Genomic DNA, 22,224 nt, shown 5'->3' with positions numbered 1-22,224 from the left:
GGCTTAAGGAGATTTTTGGCTGAGATGATACGATTTTCTAAATATACAATCATGTTATTTGCAAACAGGGACAATTTGACTTCTTCTTTTCCTAACTGAATATCCTTTATTTCTTTCTCTTCCCTGATTGCTTTAGCCAGAACTTCCAACACTATGTTGAATAGTAGTGGTGAGAGAGGGCATCCTTGTCTTGTGCCAATTTTCAAAGGGAATGCTTCCAGTTTTTGTCCATTCAGTATGATATTGGCTGTGGGTTTGTCATAAATAGCTGTTATTATTTTGAGATACGTTCCATCAATACAGAATTTATTGAGAATTTTTAGCATGAAGGGCTACTGAATTTTCTCAAAGGCCTTTTCTGCGTCTATTGAGATAATCATGTAGATTTTGTCTTTGGTTCTCTTTATATGCTGTATTATATGTATTGATTTGCGTATGTTGAACCAGCTTTGCATCCCAGGGATGAAGCCCACTTGATCATGGTGGATAAGCTTTTTGATGTGCTGCTGGATCCGGTTTGCCAGTATTTTATTGAGGATTTTTGCATCGATGTTTATCAGGGATATTGGTCTAAAATTCTCTCTCTTTTTGTTGTGTTTCTGCCAGGCTTTGGTATCAGGATGATGTTGGCCTCATAAAATGAGTTAGGGAGGATTCCCTCTTTTTCTATTGATTGGAATAGTTTCAGAAGGAATGGTACCAGCTCCTCCTTGTACCTCTGGTAGAATTCGACCGTGAATCCGTCTGGTCCTGGACTGTTTTTGGTTGGTAGGCTGTGAATTATTGCCTCCATTTCAGAGCCTGCTATTGGTCTATTCAGGGATTCAACTTCTTCCTGGTTTAGCCTTGGGAGAGTGTAAGTGTCCAGGAAATTATCTATTTCTTCTAGGTTTTCTAGTTTATTTGCGTAGAGGTGTTTATAGTATTCTCTGATGGTAGTTTTATTTCTGTGGGGTTGGTGGTGATATCCCCTTTTTTGTTTTTTATTGCGTCTATTTGATTCTTCTTTCTTTTCTTCTTTATTAGTCTTGCTAGCAGTCTATCAATTTTGTTGATCTTTTCAAAACACTATCTCCTGGATTCTTTGATTTTTTTGGAGGGTTTTTCGTGTCTCTATCTCCTTCAGTTCTGCTCTGATCTTAGTTATTTTTTGCCTTTTGCTAGCTTTTGAATATGTTTGCTCTTGTTTCTCTAGTTCTTTTAATTGTGATGTTAGGGTGTCAAATTTAGATCTTTCCAGCTTTCTCTTGTGGGTATTTAGTGCTATAAATTTCCCTCTACACACTGCTTTAAATGTGCCCCAGAGATTCTGGTATGTTGTATGTTTGTTCTCATTGGTTTCAAAGAACATCTTTGTTTCTGCCTTCATTTTGTTATGTACCCAGTAGTAATTCAGGAGCAGTTTGTTCAGTTTCCGTGTAGTTGAGCGGTTTTGATTGAGTTTCTTAGTCCTGAGTTGTAGTGTGATTCCACTGTGGTCTGAGAGATAGTTTGTTATAATTTCTGTTCTTGTACATTTGCTGAGGAGTGCTTTACTTCCAACTATGTGGTCAATTTTGGATTACGTGTAATGTGGTGCTGAGAAGAATGTATATTCTGTTGATTTGGTGTGGAGAGTTCTGTAGATGTGTATTAAGTCCACTTGGTGCAGAGTTTAGTTCAATTCCTGGATAGCCTTGTTAACTTTCTGTCTAGTTGATCTGTCTAATGTTGACAGTGGGGTGTTGAAGTCTCCCATTATTATTGTATGGGAGTCTAAGTCTCTTTGTAAGTCTCTAAGGACTTGCTTTATGAATCTGGGTGCTCCTGTTTTGGGTGCATATATATTTAGAATAGTTAGCGCTCCCTGTTGAATTGATCCCTTTACCATTATGTAATGACTTTCTCTGTCTCTTCTGATCTTTGATGGTTTAAAGTCTGTTTTATCAGAGACTAGTATTTCAACCCCTGCTTTTTTTTTTTCTCCATTTCCTTGGTAGATCTTCCTCCATCCCTTTATTTTGAGCCTATGTGAGTCAAAAACCTCTTGAGAGTAGGAAGCCAAACCAAGGCCAACTTCAGAGTTTGCCTGCATTCCCTATGGGTTTATTCTACATATATTCTCAAATAGAACATCCAGTCAGAACCTTGGTAATATAACCAATGTTTTCAATGTGTCCTGTTATAAAAAGAGAAGATTCTTACTGAACTTGTGCAAATAACTTTATTACTGTAAGTATATGAATACTCATGAATAGTTTTTCAATTCTGAGTCACTCATATTGGGAGCAAGAGCAAATGTTTCTATTTTTGTTTACAAAAGTATACTTTACCAAATTGCTGTAAGTATAAATAGCTTAAAAGAAAAAGTTCATAAATCTGGAGAATAAAACAGTCAAAGAATCAGCACATTTTCAAATAAAAAATTATGAAAACATTATCCTTTTGATTGTTTAGTCCAATAAAACTGAGTTTCTTGTCTTCTTCTTTGTTTTGAATTTCATGAAGGTATCAGCCTGTTCATTAAAATTTTGAAAGTTCTCAGAGAGTCCAGTGGTATGATCTTGAAGTTATCAGAAACTTGTATTCAAGAGTCGTTGTCAGAGTCTTTTCCATATATCTCCTTGAAGAAAAAGCAATTTTGAACTGTAGCTGATTTTAAGTACTTCAAGGAAGAATCAAAGCAACTGTCTGGGAATGACAAAGATTTAAAATGACTATGGTTAAAAATCTAATGAGATTTTTATTAGGTTTATTATGGCAAAGACACAGCTCACATAGAAATCTAGTTACTTGTGTAGCATATGGTACTATGACTGATAACGTATTCGATTTCCAGAAATGTTATATAGTTTTTAGAATACTCATTTTTTAAAATTTATTTATTTATTTTTGACATGGAGTCTGACTCTGTCGCCCAGGCTGGAGTGCAGTGGCATAATCTCTGCTCACTGCCACCCTCACCTCTAGGTTCACACTGTCATCTTGCCTCAGCCTCCAGAGTAGCTGGGACTACAGGCGACTGCCACCACCCACGGCTAAGTTTGTTTTTCTATTTTTAGTAGAGGCGGGGTTTCACCGTGTTAGCCAGGATGGTCTTGATCTCCTGACCTCATGATCTGCCCGCCTTGGCCTCCCAAAGTGCTGGGATTACAGATGTGAGCCAACACTCCCAGCCTAGAATACTCATATTTTTAACATTCCCATAAATATTATTTAGAGAAGGTTTAGCATCACTTATCCCTCATTTGAAAGTGCTTTATATATATTTTAATATATCAAATAAAGTGACTTTTCTATTCAGCTTCTGTTTCCCAATTGGATTACTGAGTTCTTGGTGTAGCCCATTAACAATTAGGGCCAAAAACGTATAGTCTTACATATGTTGAAAACGGTCCTTAGGTAATTCCAGTACTTGTACCTGAAAATCATTGATTTCGTTTTAAGTTCTACCTATTACAACAAGAGTTCTCCATTTTCGTTACATGTTTGTAGTATCAGGGAAGACTTAGAAATTACCAGTGCCTCTGTCCCTCTCCAGACCTTTAAACTGGAACTCATGGGTGAGGCTTGAGCAGCCACTTTTAAAAATGTTTTCCAGTGATTCCAATGTGTAGCTATATTCCCCATCAGATTTCTCTGATGTCTTGTGGTCTCCACTTTTTTTCCTATTTTGGTATCATGATTATTCTCAGGTCTCATTTCCTGTCTTATGCTTTATGTCCCCTGAGGTAGGGACCTTGCCATGTTCATTTCTGTATCTTTTCTGAACACGTGAACTGGTCATCAGGAAAGTGTCTTAACCACACACAGGTTATATTCTGAGTCTCAGATTCACAGGGTAATCCTAAAGTCTTTGTTCTCCACAAGGTCAGAGATTGCTTGTGATGAAGGGTGTGGTTAAGTCTGTAGTGCAGATGGTGGAGGGGAGTTCACTCTGTTTTTAGGCATAGCATTGGAACAAAGAATTTTTTGTCTATATAGATGAAGGGGCAGGATGTGTAGGAAAACAAATCTAGTTAGGATGGAGGAATTATACTAGGAAGTAGAGGTAAAGGGAGTGAGAAGGATTAGTAAATAGAAAAAATGTGAACTTACCAAATAGGCTAGAGTAGACCCCTAGAGATTCTCGATTAAGTGAATTAACTAGATTTTAGAAAGTTAATGAGGCAGTCATATGCAAGGAAGGTTTCAAAGTCTGGAGACAAGAAGTCAAGCAACACTTTGAGAAGTGGTTCAGCTTTATGGAATGGAGAGAATTACACTATTGAGAGATGTTAAATATAATGAACACGGTTTCACAATGTGAAATTATGTTTCTCATTTGAATATGAGAAACAAATGAGCAGAGACTGGAGATAATTATGTCTAAAAGACAGTGGGGTACAGGGAGTATAAAGGCCAGGGAGAAAGGGAACTGCAGGAATTTGTGCTGAGAAGCAGGAGTTTGGTGGAGGAAGGAGGAGATCCAGTCCCAGATACAGGCCAATAAGTTTTTTCCCTCTCCCAAGCATGGTAGTCAGCCCTGGAGGAAACAGGACAAGAGAAAAGCCCATCATACCTGCCAGTCTTCCTGAAATACAGAAATGACATCACAGTTGCTATGTCGGAATATCCCAGGGTAGACGTCCTCTTCTTAAAGGAGCTGTCATGGAAAGAATGGAAAAGAAGGAATGGAGGTGACGTCATTTTACTGGGGGAAACCTCAGTTGCAAGCATGCAACATGAGGTGCTGTATAATGGTTTCTTCAAGGAATATATTTTTTCTGTTGGAAAGTTGATGGTAGATGATTATATTCTTGCAGTTGATTTCCCCTCTCATCATGTTTCTCAGTTGGTGATCAGTCCTCTGTCAATTCTCTACTGTGTTCAGACATTTCAGAAAGCTTTCAGATGTGAGAAAGGCTGATTGCTGTTTTCTATGTCATTGGAACTTTCCACTTTTCCACCTTTTCATGGTTGCATATTTTTCTCAGTGTCTCTGTGGTGGCAGCCATGAATGAGACCCTGCCAGGTTTTCATGGCAGGGACATGATTGACAGAAGGCCCAGGTCAGTGCATTTCAAATTCACCACCTCCTTTGCACAGAAATCTTCCTTCCCACAGGTTCCCAGCAAGGGCATGAAAGCAAGCCTAGTTCTCTGGGGCTGTCTTTTACTTTAATGGGTAACTAGTGGAGGACTCCCCATCAGCCTTGCAAAAACTCTCTTAGGACTGCATTGATAACTAAAATTTCTTTCTCTTTCTTTTTCACAGGAGTCAGCTTTGCATAGTGGTCTTTGAGTTCTCCCACACTACCTTCATGCCTGCCCCACATTCCCTCACAGGTGTCTTCCCTGATACGTTATCTTATATGTCTAATCCCATCCTGGATGCGTCTCAGTTGGTAAAAACTAACATACCAGGCTTGATTCTTTGCACTTAGGTTTTTTCCTTTCTCTCCTACAAGTTGTCAGTAACCATGTCCTAGAGTTTTATGTGTTACCCCTTGTTCTATATATATATATGTAAATAGGTACTGTTGAGGGGCATGTCCTATGTGCCAGACCCTGTGCTAAATACTTTACCTGTACTTCATTTAATTCTCACACTAACCCTGTCAGGTAGACATTATTTCCATTTTGCCAATGAAAAGACACAAGCTTATATAGTGTGAAATCTTTCCTGGTGTCATATGGCTAATAATAGGTGGATCTGAGAATTCATTCTAGGAGTATTTGTCCTCAACGGTAATGACGATGGTAGTAATGTAGCAGCTGACATTGGTTTGTCCGTATGTGGCATCTTGTTTCACTGACTACATTAAACCTTTAAAAGAATGGTATGAAGCAAGCTCTCTCATACTTCAGGGTATGAAAGAAGTAGAAACTAAACCCAAGCACAATGAATTAGAGAAAGAATAAGGATTAGAGTGGATAAAAATAAAATGGAGAAAGGAAAAATAATAGAGGAAATTAATGAAATGAAAAGTTGATTCTTCAAAATAAAATCAAGAAAATTGATGACCATTAACTAGACTGACTACGAAGAAAAGAGAGAAGATTAAAATTACTAAAATCAGAAATGAAAATGGAGTATGGTTTGTCATATTTTAATAGTAGCACTTTGGGAGGTCACAATGGGAGGATTTCTTGAGGCCAGGTGTTTGGACCAGCATAGGTAACCTGGGGAGACCCTGTCTCTACAAAAAAAAAATTAAAAACCAGTTAGCTGGGCATATTGGCATGCATCTGTAGTCCTAGTATCTTGGGAGGTTGAAGAATGAGAATTGCTTGAGCCCAGGAGGTTGAGGCTGCGGTAAGTCATAGTCATGCCACTATATTTCATTCTTGGCTGGCTTACAGAGTAAGAGCCTGTCCCTCTCTCTTAAAAAAAAAAAAAAAAAAAAAGAAAGAAAGAAAGAAAAGAAAAAGAGAAAAGAAAATGAAGTGATTATTACCAATTCTAATAAAATGATTATGAAATTACTGTAAATAATTGTATGCCAATAAATTGTATAACCTAGATGGAATAGACAAATTTCTGGAAAACACAAAAATATGAATAGAACTATAATCAGTAATAAGATTGAATCAATAATAGCATTTGATGAAACTCAATGTTTTTTCTTAATAAAAACGTTCTAACTAAGAATGGAAGGAAACCACCTCAACATAAAGGCAATATGTGAGAAACCCAATATTAATATCATACTGGAGATATCATAGTGGAGAAAGACTGAAAGCTTTCCCTGTGTAAGGAGGAACAAGACAAGGATACTGCTTTTGACACTTCTATTCAATGTAGCTTTGAAAGGTCTAGTCAGAAAAACTAGGTGAGAATTTAAGAAAAGACATTCAAATTGAAAGAGAGGAGTAAAATTATTTCTGTTTGCAGATAACTTGAACTTATATATAGAAAATCCTAAAGATGGAACAAGCCTATTAGAATTAATAAATGAATTCAGTAATATTGCACAATACAAAATCAACATTCAAACATCAGTCGTATTTCAATACACTAACCATGAACAATCTGAAGGGAAATTAAGAAAAAAATTTTAATTTGTATTAATATCAAAAAGAATAAACTATTTAGGAATAAGTTGAACCAAGGAGGTGAAATGATTATACTTGAAATCCATAAAATATTGCCTAATGATGACATCAATAAAATGAAAGACATTCTGTTTTCATGAACTAGAAAACTCAGTATTTTTAGGAGGACAAAGCCACCCAAAGTGAGCTACAGATTCAATACACTTGCTATCAGAATCTCAGTGACATTTTTGCAGTAAAAGAAAAATCTGTCCTAAAATTTATATTGAATCTCATGACTCTAAAAAGACAAACAACCTTGAAGAGGAAGAAAGAAGCTGCAGGACTCACACTTCCCGATTTCAGCATTTACTACAAAGCCCCAGTAGCCAATACAATGTGATACTGGCATAAAGGAGGACATAGAAATTAGTGCAATGGAACAGAGAGTCCAAAAAGAAATACTTGCATATATGTCCAAATGATTTTCATCGAGTGTGCCAAGATCATTCAATGGGGAAAGGACAGTGCTTTCACCAAATGATATTGGAAAAGCTGGATATCCAAGGGCAAGAATGAGTGGAACTTTTACCTAACAACACATACAAAAATTAACCCACAATAGATCAAAGATCTAAATGTAAGAGCAAAATCTATACAACTCTTAGAATAAAACATAGGAGAAAAGCTTCATGATATTGGATTTCACAATGATCACTTGGTTGTAACAACAAAAGCATAGGCAACAAATAAAATGGATAAATTGGACTTCTTAAAAATCAAAACCTTTTATATATCAAAGAATATTATCAAGAAAGTAAAAAGGCAACCCATGAAATGAGAAATATATTTGCAAATTACATGTGGGATACAAAATTAATTTCCAGAATACATGAAAAACTACAAGTCAACAAGAGCAAACATCTAAAAACCCAATTAAAAAATGAACAAAGGATTAAAACTGAGTTTTCTCCAAGGAAGATATACAAATATCCAGTAAGCCCACAGAAAGTTCCTCAGCGTCACGAATACTTAGAGATATGCAAATCAAAACCACAATGTGACACCACTTCACATAGCTTAGGATGGCTTTGATAAACAACAACAACGACAACAACACAAAACAACAAGTGTTTTCAAATAGATGGAAAAATTGGAGCTCTAGTGCATTGCTGATGGGAATAGAAAACGTTATAGCCACTGTAAAAAGTGGTGTGGCTGTTTCTCAAAAAATCAAACAATAAATTACCATTTGATCCAGCAATTCCACTTCTGGACATACTCCCTATAGAATTGAAAGAAATTTGAACAAATATTTGCACATTGATGTTCAGAGAAGCATTACTCACAATAGCCAAAAATGGAAGCAACGGAAAAGTCCATTGAAAGATAAGTGGGTAGGCAAATGAGGTATATCTATACATTGAAATGTTATTCAACCTTAACAAGGAATAGAATTCCAATACATCGTGCAAAGTGGATGAACCTTGAAGACATTATGCTAACTGAAATAAGCCAGACTCAAAAGGATATTTATTATATAATTCCATTTATGAAAGATAGAATAGCCAGTTACATAGAGACAGAAAGTAGAATGGTGGGTACTAAGGGTTAGTGGGAGAAGGATTGAGAATTACCATTTCTTTTGTGCAGAGGTTTAATATGATAAAAGGAAAAAGTTCTGAAAATGGATAATATGATGGTTACACAATACTAAATTGCACACTTAGAAATAGTTAAAGATAAGTCTTATATTAGATATATATATAAAGTGTCCTGGTAGTCTTACAGTCTATAAATACACACTTTTTGGCATTGCCTCTTTCCTGCCATGCAGAGCCCCAGAGGTGAATATCCCTATTTCTACAAGTGTGCATCACTCACTGTCCTCTCTGCTGTGTCCCACGTGCTGTGTCAACAGTCTCATACAGCCGGTGACTTCAGAGCTATGACGCAGCTCAAGAGTCTGCCCCAAGGCTCCCTCTCTTCTAATTTCCCTGCAGCCTAGCCTTCACTTCAACTGGCAGTTCGATTTAGTCGAATTCAGGAGAGGCCACCAGGGCTCTTTCTCCACACATGCTGGTCCCACACCACGTGGAGTCAGGAAGGGCCAGTCACTGGAGAAGCCCAGAGTGGAGCAGGCAGCAGTCTGGGCTGCTCCTCTCTCATCCAAGGGGCTTCCTCCTCTCATTTGGGGGAAAAATGTGAGCTTGTTTCAAAGCCTCAGATGTTCCTTGTAGCTCATGGAGTAAGTAAAAGAAAATAAAGACGTGGCCGAAAGGGATGTGTCGGTGACAGCAAGAAGCAACTTGATCTTGAGGACTCTCCTTCTTGTCCCTCTATGAAGACTCTTCCACTACATAGGGCTCGGGACTGACAAAGTTCCCTCCCAACCTTTCTCAGGCTGGACACAAGGTCAGCCGTGAGAAAACAGAAAAACAAGAACAGAATCTGTAGAGACAAATTGAGAGGGTTCAGGAGGAGAATTTAGGATTTGCTTCTGCCCATGGGACACAGGCTGGGAATAAAAATGTTTTCCTGACTCTTCTCTGAAAGCCAGATAGACTCCACCTAAAACTCTATTGCCAGTGATGCAGGGATCCACTTACCAGAGACTACGATCATCTTGAATGTGGAACTTTCCCTGCCAGTGGCTGAGTTACGAGCAGAGCAACCATAGATCCCGGTATGCTTTGTAGTAATTTTGGGGATAGAGAGCTTTTGTCCTGATTGCAGAAACTTCCCATGCATCGACCAAGTATACTCTGTCGGTGGGTTAGAATCCGCGAAGCAGGACAAGTAGAGATTTTCTCCTGAATGGTAATCGGTGCGTGAAGGAAAAATGCTGGGGACGTCTGGACCATCTGGAGTAAAGAGAATAAAGCCACAGGTGATGTCATCCAAGGGAAGGGGATGCTCCTGGTCTCTTAAAGGGACACAGTGTCCCTTTGAGCCAAGACACACCCTCAAGGCCCAGCCAAACCCTTGTGTGTTCACTGAGACGAGGCCTGAGGTATTCACCTGTTTCTCCCATCACAGGGCATAGATGCCAAGTCTCCCATGACAAAAGCATCCCCTCCCCTTATATTCTTATTGAGACTGTGCTTACCCAGGTTTTCCCAGGGCAGGGAGTCATGGCCATCTCGGGTGTCCAGAAATAAAAGTGTCCGTACTTGTACCTGAGAGAGACTGAGATGCCTGATCTCTGGTCATTTGGATTTTAGCTGGTGGCCTGGCCCAGAGAGGAACTAAAGATACAAAGGACATCCAGGGTGACTGGTTCACTGCAGATGCTACCAACTCGGTCCCATATTTCACATTCATAGGGTCCTGTGTCATTTCTTGTGACACTGGTTAGAATGAGGATCCTGTTTTTACCAAGTTGCTTTAGCCTGGGACTGACCAGGAGGCTGTGACAATTTACCCTCCACACATAGGTATAGCCCTGAGTCTTAGGTTCACAGGTTAAAGCTACAACATTCTTATTCTCCATGGGGTTGAAATTGTTGCTGGTGATGTAGGGCTTGGGCAGCTCCACTGTGTGGATAACAGAGAGAAGTTTGTCCTCTGTGGCACCTTTGATTCCTCCACAGGCATCCTTCAGTCAGAGTTGGCATCTCCCACAACTAAGCCCACCTGAGTCCTTGAAAGTCAATAGCTGGTGTGTGTGTCACAAGACAGATGCATGATGATCTAATGGCTCAAAGACTATGAGGCTGCCTGTTCTGTCTTAGGGAAGCACAGACTTTCTCAAGTGTGAAATGAACAGCAGTGTTGGCTCATGGACAGACACGTCAGTGGGAGCCACAGCCCCTGTTACACCTCCCAATCCCTCTCTAATCAACTGACTGACTGGCTCACCTTGGGTTCCTTACCTGGAACATGCAACTGCTGGGCCCCTTCCAAATGCCATCCTACTTTGCCCCGCTAGATGTGATTTCTCTGCAGCTTCCATTTCCAAAGACATTCTAGAGATGAGTAATAATGGGACTTCCCATTGTCCTGAAACCCTGAAGATACTGGGCAGCCTGGCCTGGGACTGGGTGTTTCAACAGAAAGAAGACAGGAGAGACCAGAGTCAAACCTGGAGGTCAGTTCAATCATCAGGCTGTGGTGGCACAAGGTGGGGCAGATTTTTGCAGGTGTTTCATGATGACTTGAGCCAGTGACCTCGAAAGATAGAGCAGAGTGCAAGGAATGATCTAGAAAGAGTGAAGGGGACAGGCAAAAGCTGGTTGTTTTGGAGCAGAAACACATTCCCTGTCCTGGGTTTTTGATTTTCCCTCTCCCTTTGCAGAGGGCAGGTGGCTCTTCCCTGATAGCCAGATAGACTTCACTGGAAAACATATTGCCAATGCTTCAGGGATCCACTTACCAGGGACTATGACCCTCTTGATTATGAGATTTGTTCCATCAGTGGCTGAGCTATGGATGAAACAGATATAGACCCCTCTATATATTTTGGTGATTTGGGGGATAAAGAACACTTGTGCTGATTTCTGGAACTTCCCATCAATCAGCTAAGGATGCTCTGCCAGTGGGTGAGAGTCTGTGAGGCAGGAGAGCTTGGGAACTTCCCCTGGATGGTAATAGGTGTATGAAGAAGAAATGGTGGAGGCATCCAGGATATCTGGAGCAAAGAGAATAAAGTCACAGGTGATGTTGTTACAGGGAAGGGAAAATCCTGGTCTGTGGAAGGGCTACAGTGACCCTCTGAGCTAAGTCACAACACTGAAGTCCCAGCCAAATCCCTGCTGTGTTCACTGATCTGCAGCTTGAGACATTCACCTGTTTCTCCCATCATAATCTGTGGACCCTGAGTCTCCCATGACTGGAGCAGCCTCTTCACTCCCACTGTCGATCAAGCCTAAACCTACTCTTAGTAGTCATGGCCAGCTTTGATGTCCAGGGGTAAAGGTCTCTGTACTTGCACCTGAGAGGGAGTGAGAGGCCATGTGTATTTGGGATGGCAGCCTGGCTCACAGAGGAACAGAAGATACTCACAGAGAAGATTCAGGGTGACTGGGTCACTGCGGCTGGAACTCACTGGGTTCTTCATTTCACATTCATAGGGTCCTGCAATATCCTTTGTGACACCATATAGCATGAGGATCCTGTTGTTTTCGCACAGCTGCCACGGGCGACTGATAGGGAGGCTCTGACCATTTATCCACCACAGGTAGCTTACGTCCTGAGTGTCAGGATCACAGGATAAGATCACAGTCTCCGTGCCCTCCCTGGGGTTTAAGTTGCTGCTGGAGATATAGGGCTTGGGAGTCTCCACTGTGCAGATAACAGAGAGAAGATTGCCCTGTGTGGCACCTTTGATTCCTCCAAAGACATTTTTCAATCAGAGATGGCATTTCCCACTTCTCAGCCCACCCAAGTCCTTAAAAGCCCACGGCAGATGTGTGTGTTACAAGACAGATGCATAGCAATCTGAGGGCTCATAGATTGTGAGGCTGCCTTCTGTATGTGGGAGAAGCACACTTTTTCTCAAGTGTGAATTGAGCAGCAGCATTATGTCATGGAAACACATGAGACCAGCAGTCACAGCCCCTGGTGCCTCTCTGAGTCCCTCCCTCTCCAACTGCATGCGTGGCCCACCTTGTGGTCCTCACTTGGAGCATGCAGTGCTGGAATCTTCTTAGTTTCAGTCTTACTTTGCCCCCCAAGGTATGTTTACTCTGCAGCTTCCCTTTCCAAGGGCATCCTAGATATGGATGATGGAACTTCCCATTGTCCTTAAACTCTTTGAGTACTGGGAAGCCTGGCCTGGACTGGGTACTTCAGCAGAAATAACACAGGGGAGACCAGAGTCAAGCCTGGAGCTCAGTTCAGTCATCAGGGAATGGAGCCACAAGGTGAGGCAGCTTTCCCAGCTGTCTTATAGTGACTGACTTGAGCCAGTGACCTCTAAAGATAGAGTAGAGTCCAAGGAATGACCTACAAACAGTGAAGGGGACAGGCAAGAGCTGACAGTTTTGGACCAAGACCATGTTCCCTGTTCTGTATCCATGATGCTCCCTTCCCATTGTAGTGGGCAGGTGAGGACCATGTGGATCTTTCTAGAAATACATGTGGATGTTTGCAAATGCAGAACTGACTGGTGGAAAAGGCGAGCATGAACTGATGATGGAAGTCTGGCCCTCATGGACCGTATGTGTTTGGTGGCTATTAGACTAATATTTGGGAAGAAGTCCTGCATATACTTTTTCTCATTAGACATTCTACTCTGTGAATGTTCTGTGAGTTTGACTACTCTATGTACCTCATCTCAGTGGATTCCAGAGAGAATCAGAGAGTAGATTAGCAGTTTCCAGGAGCTGGAGTCGGGGGAATAGGGCATTGTTCCGTGGGTGTGTGGTTTCAGTTATGCAGGATGAGGAGGCTATAGAGATCTCCTGTACAGCTTCATGCCTATAGTTCATAAGATAAAGTGTTCTTTATGCAGAAAGCTTAAAACCAGGTGTTTTGGAGTTCTAACTTTTTTTATTTTGGGATATTTGCAGTAGATGTATTGGGTTAGCATCCCAAATCTGAAAAATTTAAAATCCAAAATGCTCCAGTGAGCACTTCTTTTTAGCATCACATCAGAGGTCAGAAGTGTTGGATTTTAGTGCATTTCAGATTTTGGATTTCTGGATTTGGGATGCTCAATTTGTAATACTGTAATTTTCCCATAAAAAGTTGTCAGGAGTTTAGACCTCATGTTATGATCTGACTCTAGTAACAAAACAAAACAAAACGAAAATTGGGGGAAACATTAAAATGTTGTCATAAGTGGAAATTTTTACTGATAGTCCAAACATCTAAGATGAATTGCTGATAGTAGTATTTCTCTTGATATCTAATTAAGGTTTAGGTGTGGGGTGAATTCAGCAGGATCACATTATGCTCAAAGAAAGATGCCAAAGCTGATTTGAAATTAGCAAGTCCTTAAGTAGAGAGAGTCCCGTTAAAAGGACAGAACTGGTCAGTGTGTCAATTACATAAAGGGAGGAATGATGCCGAATTAAAAGAAGTGATGTGTGTTATGTTAGTAAATATAGAAAGAACTCCCTGTTTCTAATTTCTGTGCAGAGTTAGGAAAAATGGGGAGGAGCCCAAAACAGGTATGTGAAGTGCTTTCTTCATTTTCTCTCAACCTCAGGAAATACAACTCGAGTTTAAGTTTGTGTGAATTAAGAAGAGTCTAAGTGAGATGCCAATGGGTCATGTGTCCCCCACACGAAGAATCCCAACTTATGAAAATGGCATCATCATAAGGAAACAATCGAATGTGGTCCAGGCAGGAAAACCATCAAATAGCACCCACGGGCCACCTCCAACAGGTCCCCGAACCCACCAGTATTCCTATTACGTGAATGTTACGGCCTTGGTAGTTGTACCATAACTACAAAATTTAAAAATTGCTATTGTCAATACAAAATGGTAAATATGAAGTTGAATATATTGCTTCTTTTTTTTCCCCTACTCTTCTTGAACTTTCTTGTTTCCTTTTTGGAAGTTTCTATTGACACATCCTCAAGCTAGGGATTCTTTCCTCAGCTGTGTGCATTCTACTGGTAAGCATCAAAAGCATTCTTCATTTCTCTAACAGCACGTTTTTTGTTTATTTTTTTTTCTGAGATGGAATCTTGCTCTATTGCCAAGGCTGGAGTGTAGTGGCACGATCTTCTACTGGTAAGCACCAAAAGCATTCTTCATTTCTCTAACAGCACGTTTTTGTTTTTTTTTTTTCTGACATGGAATCTCGCTCTATTACCCAGGCTGGAGTGTAGTGGTACAATCTTGGCTCACGGCAAGCTCTGCCTCCCGGGCTCACGTCATTCTCCTGCCTCAGCCTCGCCTGTAGCTGGGACTACAGGCACCCGCCAGCACGCCCAGCTCATTTGTTTGTATTTTTAGTAGAGATGATGTTTCACTGTGTTCGCCAGGATGGTCTTGATCTCCTGACCTTGTGATCCGCCCTCCTCGGCCTCCCAAAGTGCTGGGATTACAGGCGTGAGCCACTGTGCCTGGCCATCTCTGAGGGATTTTAACGAGTTGTCGACTTTTGAGTTTGTTCAACTGTTTACTTACTGTTAACCGAGTGACAAATTTCAAGCTTCTTATATGCCTGACAGGAAACCAGAAGTCTCTAGGAAGTGACTGGAGAATGCGAGCTCCATAGTAGGCTGAGGGTGGAGTCACGAGTGAAATGGGTGAAATTAGCCCATGGGCTTTGGAGACTACAAGCCTGTCAAGGCTCTGACACCCCGGTGAGTCAGTGCAAACATTACAACAGTGACAGCAAACTAGCATGGCTGACTCCATCTGGCATCTAGTCTCAGGTTGGCTGTCCTCACTCATTCCTGGACGTAGGCCAGGCTAACCATGAGAGGAATTTAGTTTATGGTTTAACTTTGAAGCAAGAATGCTAACAGTTCCTCCATAACACTAATACCCTTATTTTGCTCAGGGATTGCCTTTGTAAAACTGGTGAAAGACCCTGAGAGTAAGATTATAGGAGGGCAGCGAATTCTGCTAAAATGTAGGCACAGTTTCTATAATCCTTTACTGCTCAAATGTCATTTGCCCAGAGTTTACAAAATTCATAACTAATTTCTCCTATAGAAAACATCACTATCTTAGAACCTGAGATTGGTCTTTTGAGATGTTTCTCATTCTTTGCATTCTGGCAACCAGCTGACATCATCCATACCCATGACTAATGGCTCAGTCAGTCACGTGGTCCCCACCTAGAGGCGGATTCAAGCACAAACAGATCATTTCCCTCTGCCCCCATGATTCCATCCCCAAACAATCAGCAGTACCGATTTTTTAGTCCTGTGCTCCTGGAACTATCCTTGAAAATCTCTATCTAATGTTGGCAGATGGTATCATTCTTTCTGAAAGTATTCCAATCAGTAGAAAGAGGGAATCCTCTCTAACTCATTTTATGAGGCCAGCATCATCTTGATACCAAAGCCTGGCAGAGACACAACAAAAAAAGAGAATTTTAGACCAATATCCCTGATGAACATCGATGCAAAAATCCTCAATAAAATACTGGCAAACCGAATCCAGCAGCACATCAAAAAGCTTATCCACCATGATCAAGTGGGCTTCATCCCTGGGATGCAAGGCTGGTTCAGCTTATACAATTCAATAAATGTAATCCAGTATATAAACAGAACCAAAGACAAAAACCACATGATTATCTCAATAGATGTAGATAATGCCTTGGACAAAATTCAAAAGTTCTTCATGCTAAAAACTCTCAATGAATTCTGTATTGATGGAACGTATCTCAAAATAATAAGAGCTATGTGTAACAAACCCACAGCCAATATCATACTGAATGGGCAAAAACTGGAAGCATTCTCTTTGAAAACTGGCACAAGACAGGGATGTCCTCTCTCACCACTCCTATTCAACATAGTGTTGGAAGTTCTGGCTAGGGCAATCAGGCAAGAGAAAGAAATCAAGGGCATTCAGTTAGGAAAGGAAGAAGTCAAATTGTTCCTGTTTGCAGATGACATGATTGTATATTTAGAAAACCCCATCATCTCAGCCCAAAATCTCCTTAAGCTGATAAGCCCCTTCAGCAAAGTCTCTGGACACAAAATTAATGTGCAAAAATCACAAGCATTCTTATACACCAGTAACACACAAACAGAGAGTCAAATAATGAATGAATTTCCATTCACAATTGCTTCAAAGAGAATAAAATACAACTTACAAAGGATGTAAAGGACCTCTTCAAGGAGAACTACAAACCACTGCTCAGTGAAATCAAAGAGGACACAAACAAAAGGAAGAACATACAATGCTCATAGATAGGAAGAATCAATATCGTGAAAATGGCCATACTGCCCAAGGTAATTTATAGATTCAATGCCATCCCCATCAAGCTACCAATGACTTTCTTCACAAAATTGGAAAAAACTGCTTTAAAGTTCATATGGAACCAAAAAAGAGCCTGCATTGCCAAGACAATCCTAAGTCAAAAGAACAAAGCCGGAGGCATCACGCTACCTGACTTCAAACTATACTACAAGGCTACACTAACCAAAACAGCATGGTACTGGTACCAAAACAGAGATATAGACCAATGGAACAGAACAGAGTCCTCAGAAATAATACCACACATCTACAGCCATCTGATCTTTGACAAACCTGAGAGAAACAAGAAAAGGGGAAAGGATTCCCTATTTAATAAATGGTGCTGGGAAAATTGGCTAGCCATAAGTAGAAAGCTGAAACTGGATCCTTTCCTTACTCCTTATACGAAAATTAATTCAAGATGGATTAGAGACTTAAATGTTAGACCTAATACCATAAAAACCCTAGAGGAAAACCTAGGTAGTACCATTCAGGACATAGGCATGGACAAAGACTTCATGTCTAAAACACCAAAAGCAACGGCAGCAAAAGCCAAAATTGACAAATGGGATCTCATTAAACTAAAGAGCTTCTGCACAGCAAAAGAAACTACCATCAGAGTGAACAGGCAACCTAAAGAATGGGAGCAAAATTTTGCAATCTACTCATGTGACAAAGGGCTAATATCCAGAACCTACAAAGAACTCAAACAAATTTACAAGAAAAAAACAAACAACCCCATCAAAAAGTGGGCAAAGGATATGAACAGACATTTCTCAAAAGAAGACATTCATACAGCCAACAGACACATGAAAAAATGCTCGTCATTACTGGCCATCAGAGAAATGCAAATGAAAACCACAGTGAGATACCATCTCACACCAGTTAGAATGGCAATCATTAAAAAGTCAGGAAACAGCAGGTGCTGGAGAGGATAGGAATATTTTTACACTGTTGGTGGGACTGTAAAGTAGTTCAACCATTGTGGAAAACAGTATGGCGATTCCTCAAGGATCTAGAACTAATAATACCATATGACTCAGCCATCCCATTTCTGGGTATATACCCAAAGGATAATAAACCATGCTGCTATAAAGACACATGGACAGATATGCTTACTGTGGCACTATTCACAATAGCAAAGACTTGGAATCAACCCAAATGTCCATCAGTGACAGACTGGATTGGGAATTATAAGAATGGATGGAGGAGCTGCCTATCCGTGTTCCATGGTCTTGTTCACAGATCAGCCTCAAAACAGGAAAGAGCCCTGGATGGGAATACAGTGGAAGCTTATTCTCTTAGTGACTTGGGGATATTGGCTCGAGATTAAGCGTAGCAGGAGTGGAAACTCCAGGTCATTTCTGTGCCTTTCCATTCCACAGTGTTAGCAGGAAGGAACTCCCTAGTTAGAGGGAGTGTCTGGGGAAGGCCTAGGGGTGGAGGAAGAAGCTGTGCAGGACAGGACTTGCCAGTTAGAATGAAGTGGGAGGTAGATGAGGGACACAGAGAAGCAGAGAGAGGCAGAGACAGCATGGCAGTGAACAGTGAGGGCTACAGTGACTTCAGAAACCCCAGGGACTAGGTGCCCCAGTTCAACAGTCCAGGACCAAGGAGTCCTGAAAACCCTGCAGTGGCCAAAGTGTTTTGACTTACATGAGGTGGGGTGTCTTTAGGGGCAAGAGGTAGTGGGGGGATGAAAGATGGGTGTCAGCCTCTGAAAGACAAGGGAAAGCTGTGGCTAGACATCCTAGGATTCTGCAACTGAGATCCAGTCTCTAAAGAGGTTATGGATCATTCATTTCTTCATTCAATTCCTTCATTTCTTATGTGAGAGCACCTGAGTGTGTGTCTCTCACTGGGCCCGTGCTGGTGCAAGGCGTGAGTGGGGAAAGAATACAAGGTCCTCTCCTTTATCCTGTCATGACAGTGACATGGACACTTTGGGAAACACAGGATTTCAGGTTCAGTGATAGGGATTAAGATCTGAGGGGGAGGCCTGGACATTTTTTGCATTGACTCTGATGGTTGAGACAGGTAGTTTGGTTCTGGAGTACAGACTAATCAGCTGATCATTTGTTCTCACTCCTCTGAGGTTTGGATGCCTAAGAAGAGAGGATTTGAGCCAATAAATGGCTGCGGGGCCCTTGGAACCCAGTAATTACTCACTTCTGGTGGAGGAGAGGATGGACCTCTGACTGCAGACAGACCTCATGTGACCCTGATCTGCCTTTTGTGTTTGTGTGATTCTGGTTCAGTGACTGTGCCTTCCTGTGCCTCAGTTTTCTCTCAGTCAAATAAGCTGAATGGCGAATGGACTGTGGCTTTTCATGCTATCTGTGAATAAATTGTAAATTCTTCACAGTCTATTGCTTGTAAATGTAAATTCTGATCTAATGCTTGGTTCAGTGGAGGTGTTCACACAAACAGCATTTATTATTATTCACTCTCATGAGAGAACACCTTTAGGTCAGATCCCTGTGGACAAGCTGCTGCCAGATACATTTTCTCTCTTCTGTTTCTGCTTCTGGGGACATGAGACTTTCTATGGAGTGTCCTAAACCTCACAAGGCAGTTGGTTGATGGCCTACAAAGCTTGTCTTTCTGTCCTCTCCACTCTGAGTCTCAGGTGAAGAAAGCTCTGTCCTTGCCCAGATGAGGCTCTGAGGGCTGAGCCCTGGCTGGTGAGCAGCTCCAGGAGACACAGTCCTCAGACAGCTGGTGAATCCCTCATCCCAGTAAGCCCTGCCACAACCCAGGCCTGGCACAGGCTCCTCAGCTTTATCTGGAGTAAGGATTTAGGGACAGGCGTCTGGCGTTGAGGCCTCGAGGGCTGAGCTTTTCTGAGAGTATCTCAAGGGTCCTCTTAGGCAAAACCCTACTCAGTTCTCCAGGGTCTTTCTCAGGGTCAAGTTTATGAAGAGGACATGAGGTGCTTGGCTGAGACTGATCTCCTTCTGCTGAGCACCCCCCCATCAGACTGTCCTTACTGTGCAGCAAGTGTCTGCAGGGTCTGGAGGCAGGAAAGGAATTCTGATCTGTTGTAGTTTGTCTCCTCTGTGTGTGTCCTGCACTAAATGCCGAAACCCCAACATGGGACATAATGCAGAGAGGGACACAGGCACAGTCCGGGCCTGACAATCCTGTGTGTGCAAAGTAGAAGTGACCCCCACCCCCCAACACCCAGGGATCATGTGGACTCACTCACGGTATAAAGTGAAATGTCCAGTTACTCTTTTAGTCCCATCACCTCGCTTTGTGATTTGAATGGTGTAGGATCCTGTGTCCTTCTGGGTGACATTCTGGATCAGCAGGGATGCATTGGAATATACAGTTTCTCGTCCACTGTATGCGGGCCCAAGTATAATCATTTCAGTGTCTATTGTATATGCTGTAATGTAATGGTGGAGGTCCATTATTTGCCCTTTGTACCAGCTGTAGCCAGCAACATTCTGGGGCAAATTGTGGACAAGTAGAAGAACATCCTTCCCCTCAGAAACTTTGGTTGGCTGTGCTTCAATCGTGACTTGGGCAGTGGTGGGCGGGTTCCAGAAGATTAAAAATGATGCTAGGAGGTGGAGAGAGCATCAGTCAATATTGAAACCTATGTATTGGGGTAAAAAGATGGGGCCCTGGGTCCTGAGAAGATCTCTTCAATCATCAGCCTTGAAGACACACACACACACAAAGACACACACCCCTTTTTTGTGTGTGTGTGTGTGTGTGTTTTTGTCCTACTGTCCTGCTGGGTCAAGGTCAGCGGCACGACCCCCATTCCTTCAACACTTCTGACCTTGGCATTTTTCTCTTTGAAATCATCTTCCCCATTGATCTGCATGGCTCCCTCCACACTGCCCTCAGGTCCTGCTCACATCAGAGCATCCTCAGACTTCTTTCCTGACACCTCCTTCAGAGACCCTGGGTCTTCTATTTTTGACCTTTCTGTGCTCTGCTCCCTCTGGAGCTCTTGTCAGCACCTGACCTCACATTCTAGATCTCTTTGCATGTCTGTCTTCCTGCCCATGAGAGCACGAGCTCTGTGAGGACAGAGACGTTAGTGATCTTGGTTGCACCCCAGTGCCTGGGACAGGCTGCAGACTCCTGAAGATGTGAGGGTTCCCAGGGACCTCTATGCCAGGGCTATTTTTTTTCTTTCCCCAATTGTTGAGGTTTTTTGCTAAGGACAGTGTTTCATGCCCTGCTTATATTTTCATTTGAAGTGTCATCCGATAATAGTTACTATTATCATTTTTCAAAATGTTTTGGCCAGTGATGATTAACCAGGAGAACAGAACACTTGAGATTTTCCTACCTCTTACCAATTCCAGTTCAATGTGATTTTCCTGTTGTGACTCTGTCCCTCTCTGGTATATTTTCCCCGATCCAGGCTCCCACAGAGCCTTCTTTCCTGTATTTTTTTCTTTTTCTTTTTGAGATGGAGTCTGGTACTGTCTCCCAGGCTGGCCTGCAGTGGCGCCATCTCGGCTTACTGCAACCTCTGCCTCCCAGGTTGCTGCCATTCTCCTGCCTCAGCCACCTGAGTAGCTAGGATTACAGGAGCTCACCACCACACCTGGTTAATTTTTTCTGTTTTTAGTAGAGACAGGGCTTCACTGTGTTGACCAGACTGGTCTTGAACTCCTGATCTCATGAATCATCCACGTCAGCCTCCCAAAGTGCTGGCTTATATTATTTTTTAGAACTCCATCCTCTCCAGGAGACCCCATCCAATCATTCTGCTTCCTCCTCCTGTCCTCCCCCAGGAAGTTCTCTCCTTACCTGTGAGTAGAAGCTCCTTCCAGGTGATGTCCAGTGTGCAGGGAGGCGCTGAGAGGGGCCCCATGGCCTGTGCTGCCTGCGTGTTCTCTGTGGAGATAAGCCTGGGATCCAGAAACTTTCTGAGAACGGCTGTCAGCTGTGCTGTCCTTCCTCCTTCTGTGCTGAGCCTCTTCCCGGGGCAGGAGCACTTCTAAGGCTCATGGGCGGGGTCTCTGCCCAGGACACCTCTCAGTCCTGCCTCCTTGTCCCTCCGTCTCTTTTTCCTTTTGTCTTTGTGTCAGGTCCCTGGGAAATATGGGACCTGGCCTCTGCCTTTTTCAGCAGTGATTCTGTCACCAAACCTCGGCACACACTATGTGCAGAAACACAAACACACACAAAAAAGAGATGCATGCAGACTCACACAGTCACACACATACCCTGTAGGTTCAGCAAGCACAGTTCTGGGCCTCAGCCTCCTGCTGTCCCAATGGCTCTGGGTCAGGGTGCACATTCACACCCCTTGCCCTCTTTCATCCCCATCTGGCTCTCCCCTTCAGTGCAGGAGGCTGGAGCTGCAGCAGGTCCCTGTCACAGGGAC

At 42.1% G+C, this 22,224-nt stretch overlaps 1 protein-coding gene and 1 long non-coding RNA gene across 2 annotated transcripts in view; one reads left to right on the top strand and one right to left on the bottom strand.

Moving 5' to 3' along the window:
- The window catches only part of LOC103247067 (uncharacterized), an 81,052-nt gene that overhangs the window by 20,967 nt on the left and 37,861 nt on the right, over positions 1-22,224 (top strand). The gene's annotated exons all lie outside the window — the stretch shown is intronic.
- Positions 702-22,193, bottom strand: LOC103247065 (pregnancy-specific beta-1-glycoprotein 5-like). The gene is made up of 5 exons (XM_073016367.1): positions 21,645-22,193; positions 20,074-20,433; positions 9,605-9,859; positions 4,541-4,624; positions 702-2,670 (listed from the first exon to the last, which is right to left on the bottom strand). Exons 1-4 carry the CDS (start codon positions 21,706-21,708, stop codon positions 4,581-4,583), a joined length of 723 nt encoding a protein of 240 aa, XP_072872468.1. The 5' UTR covers positions 21,709-22,193; the 3' UTR covers positions 702-2,670; positions 4,541-4,580.

Source organism: Chlorocebus sabaeus, chromosome 6 (assembly GCF_047675955.1).
Source record: "Chlorocebus sabaeus isolate Y175 chromosome 6, mChlSab1.0.hap1, whole genome shotgun sequence".
Classification (NCBI taxonomy): Eukaryota; Metazoa; Chordata; class Mammalia; order Primates; family Cercopithecidae; genus Chlorocebus; species Chlorocebus sabaeus.
The sequence above is the reverse complement of the archived record's forward strand: the minus strand, read 5'-3'. Positions and strand labels throughout refer to the sequence as shown.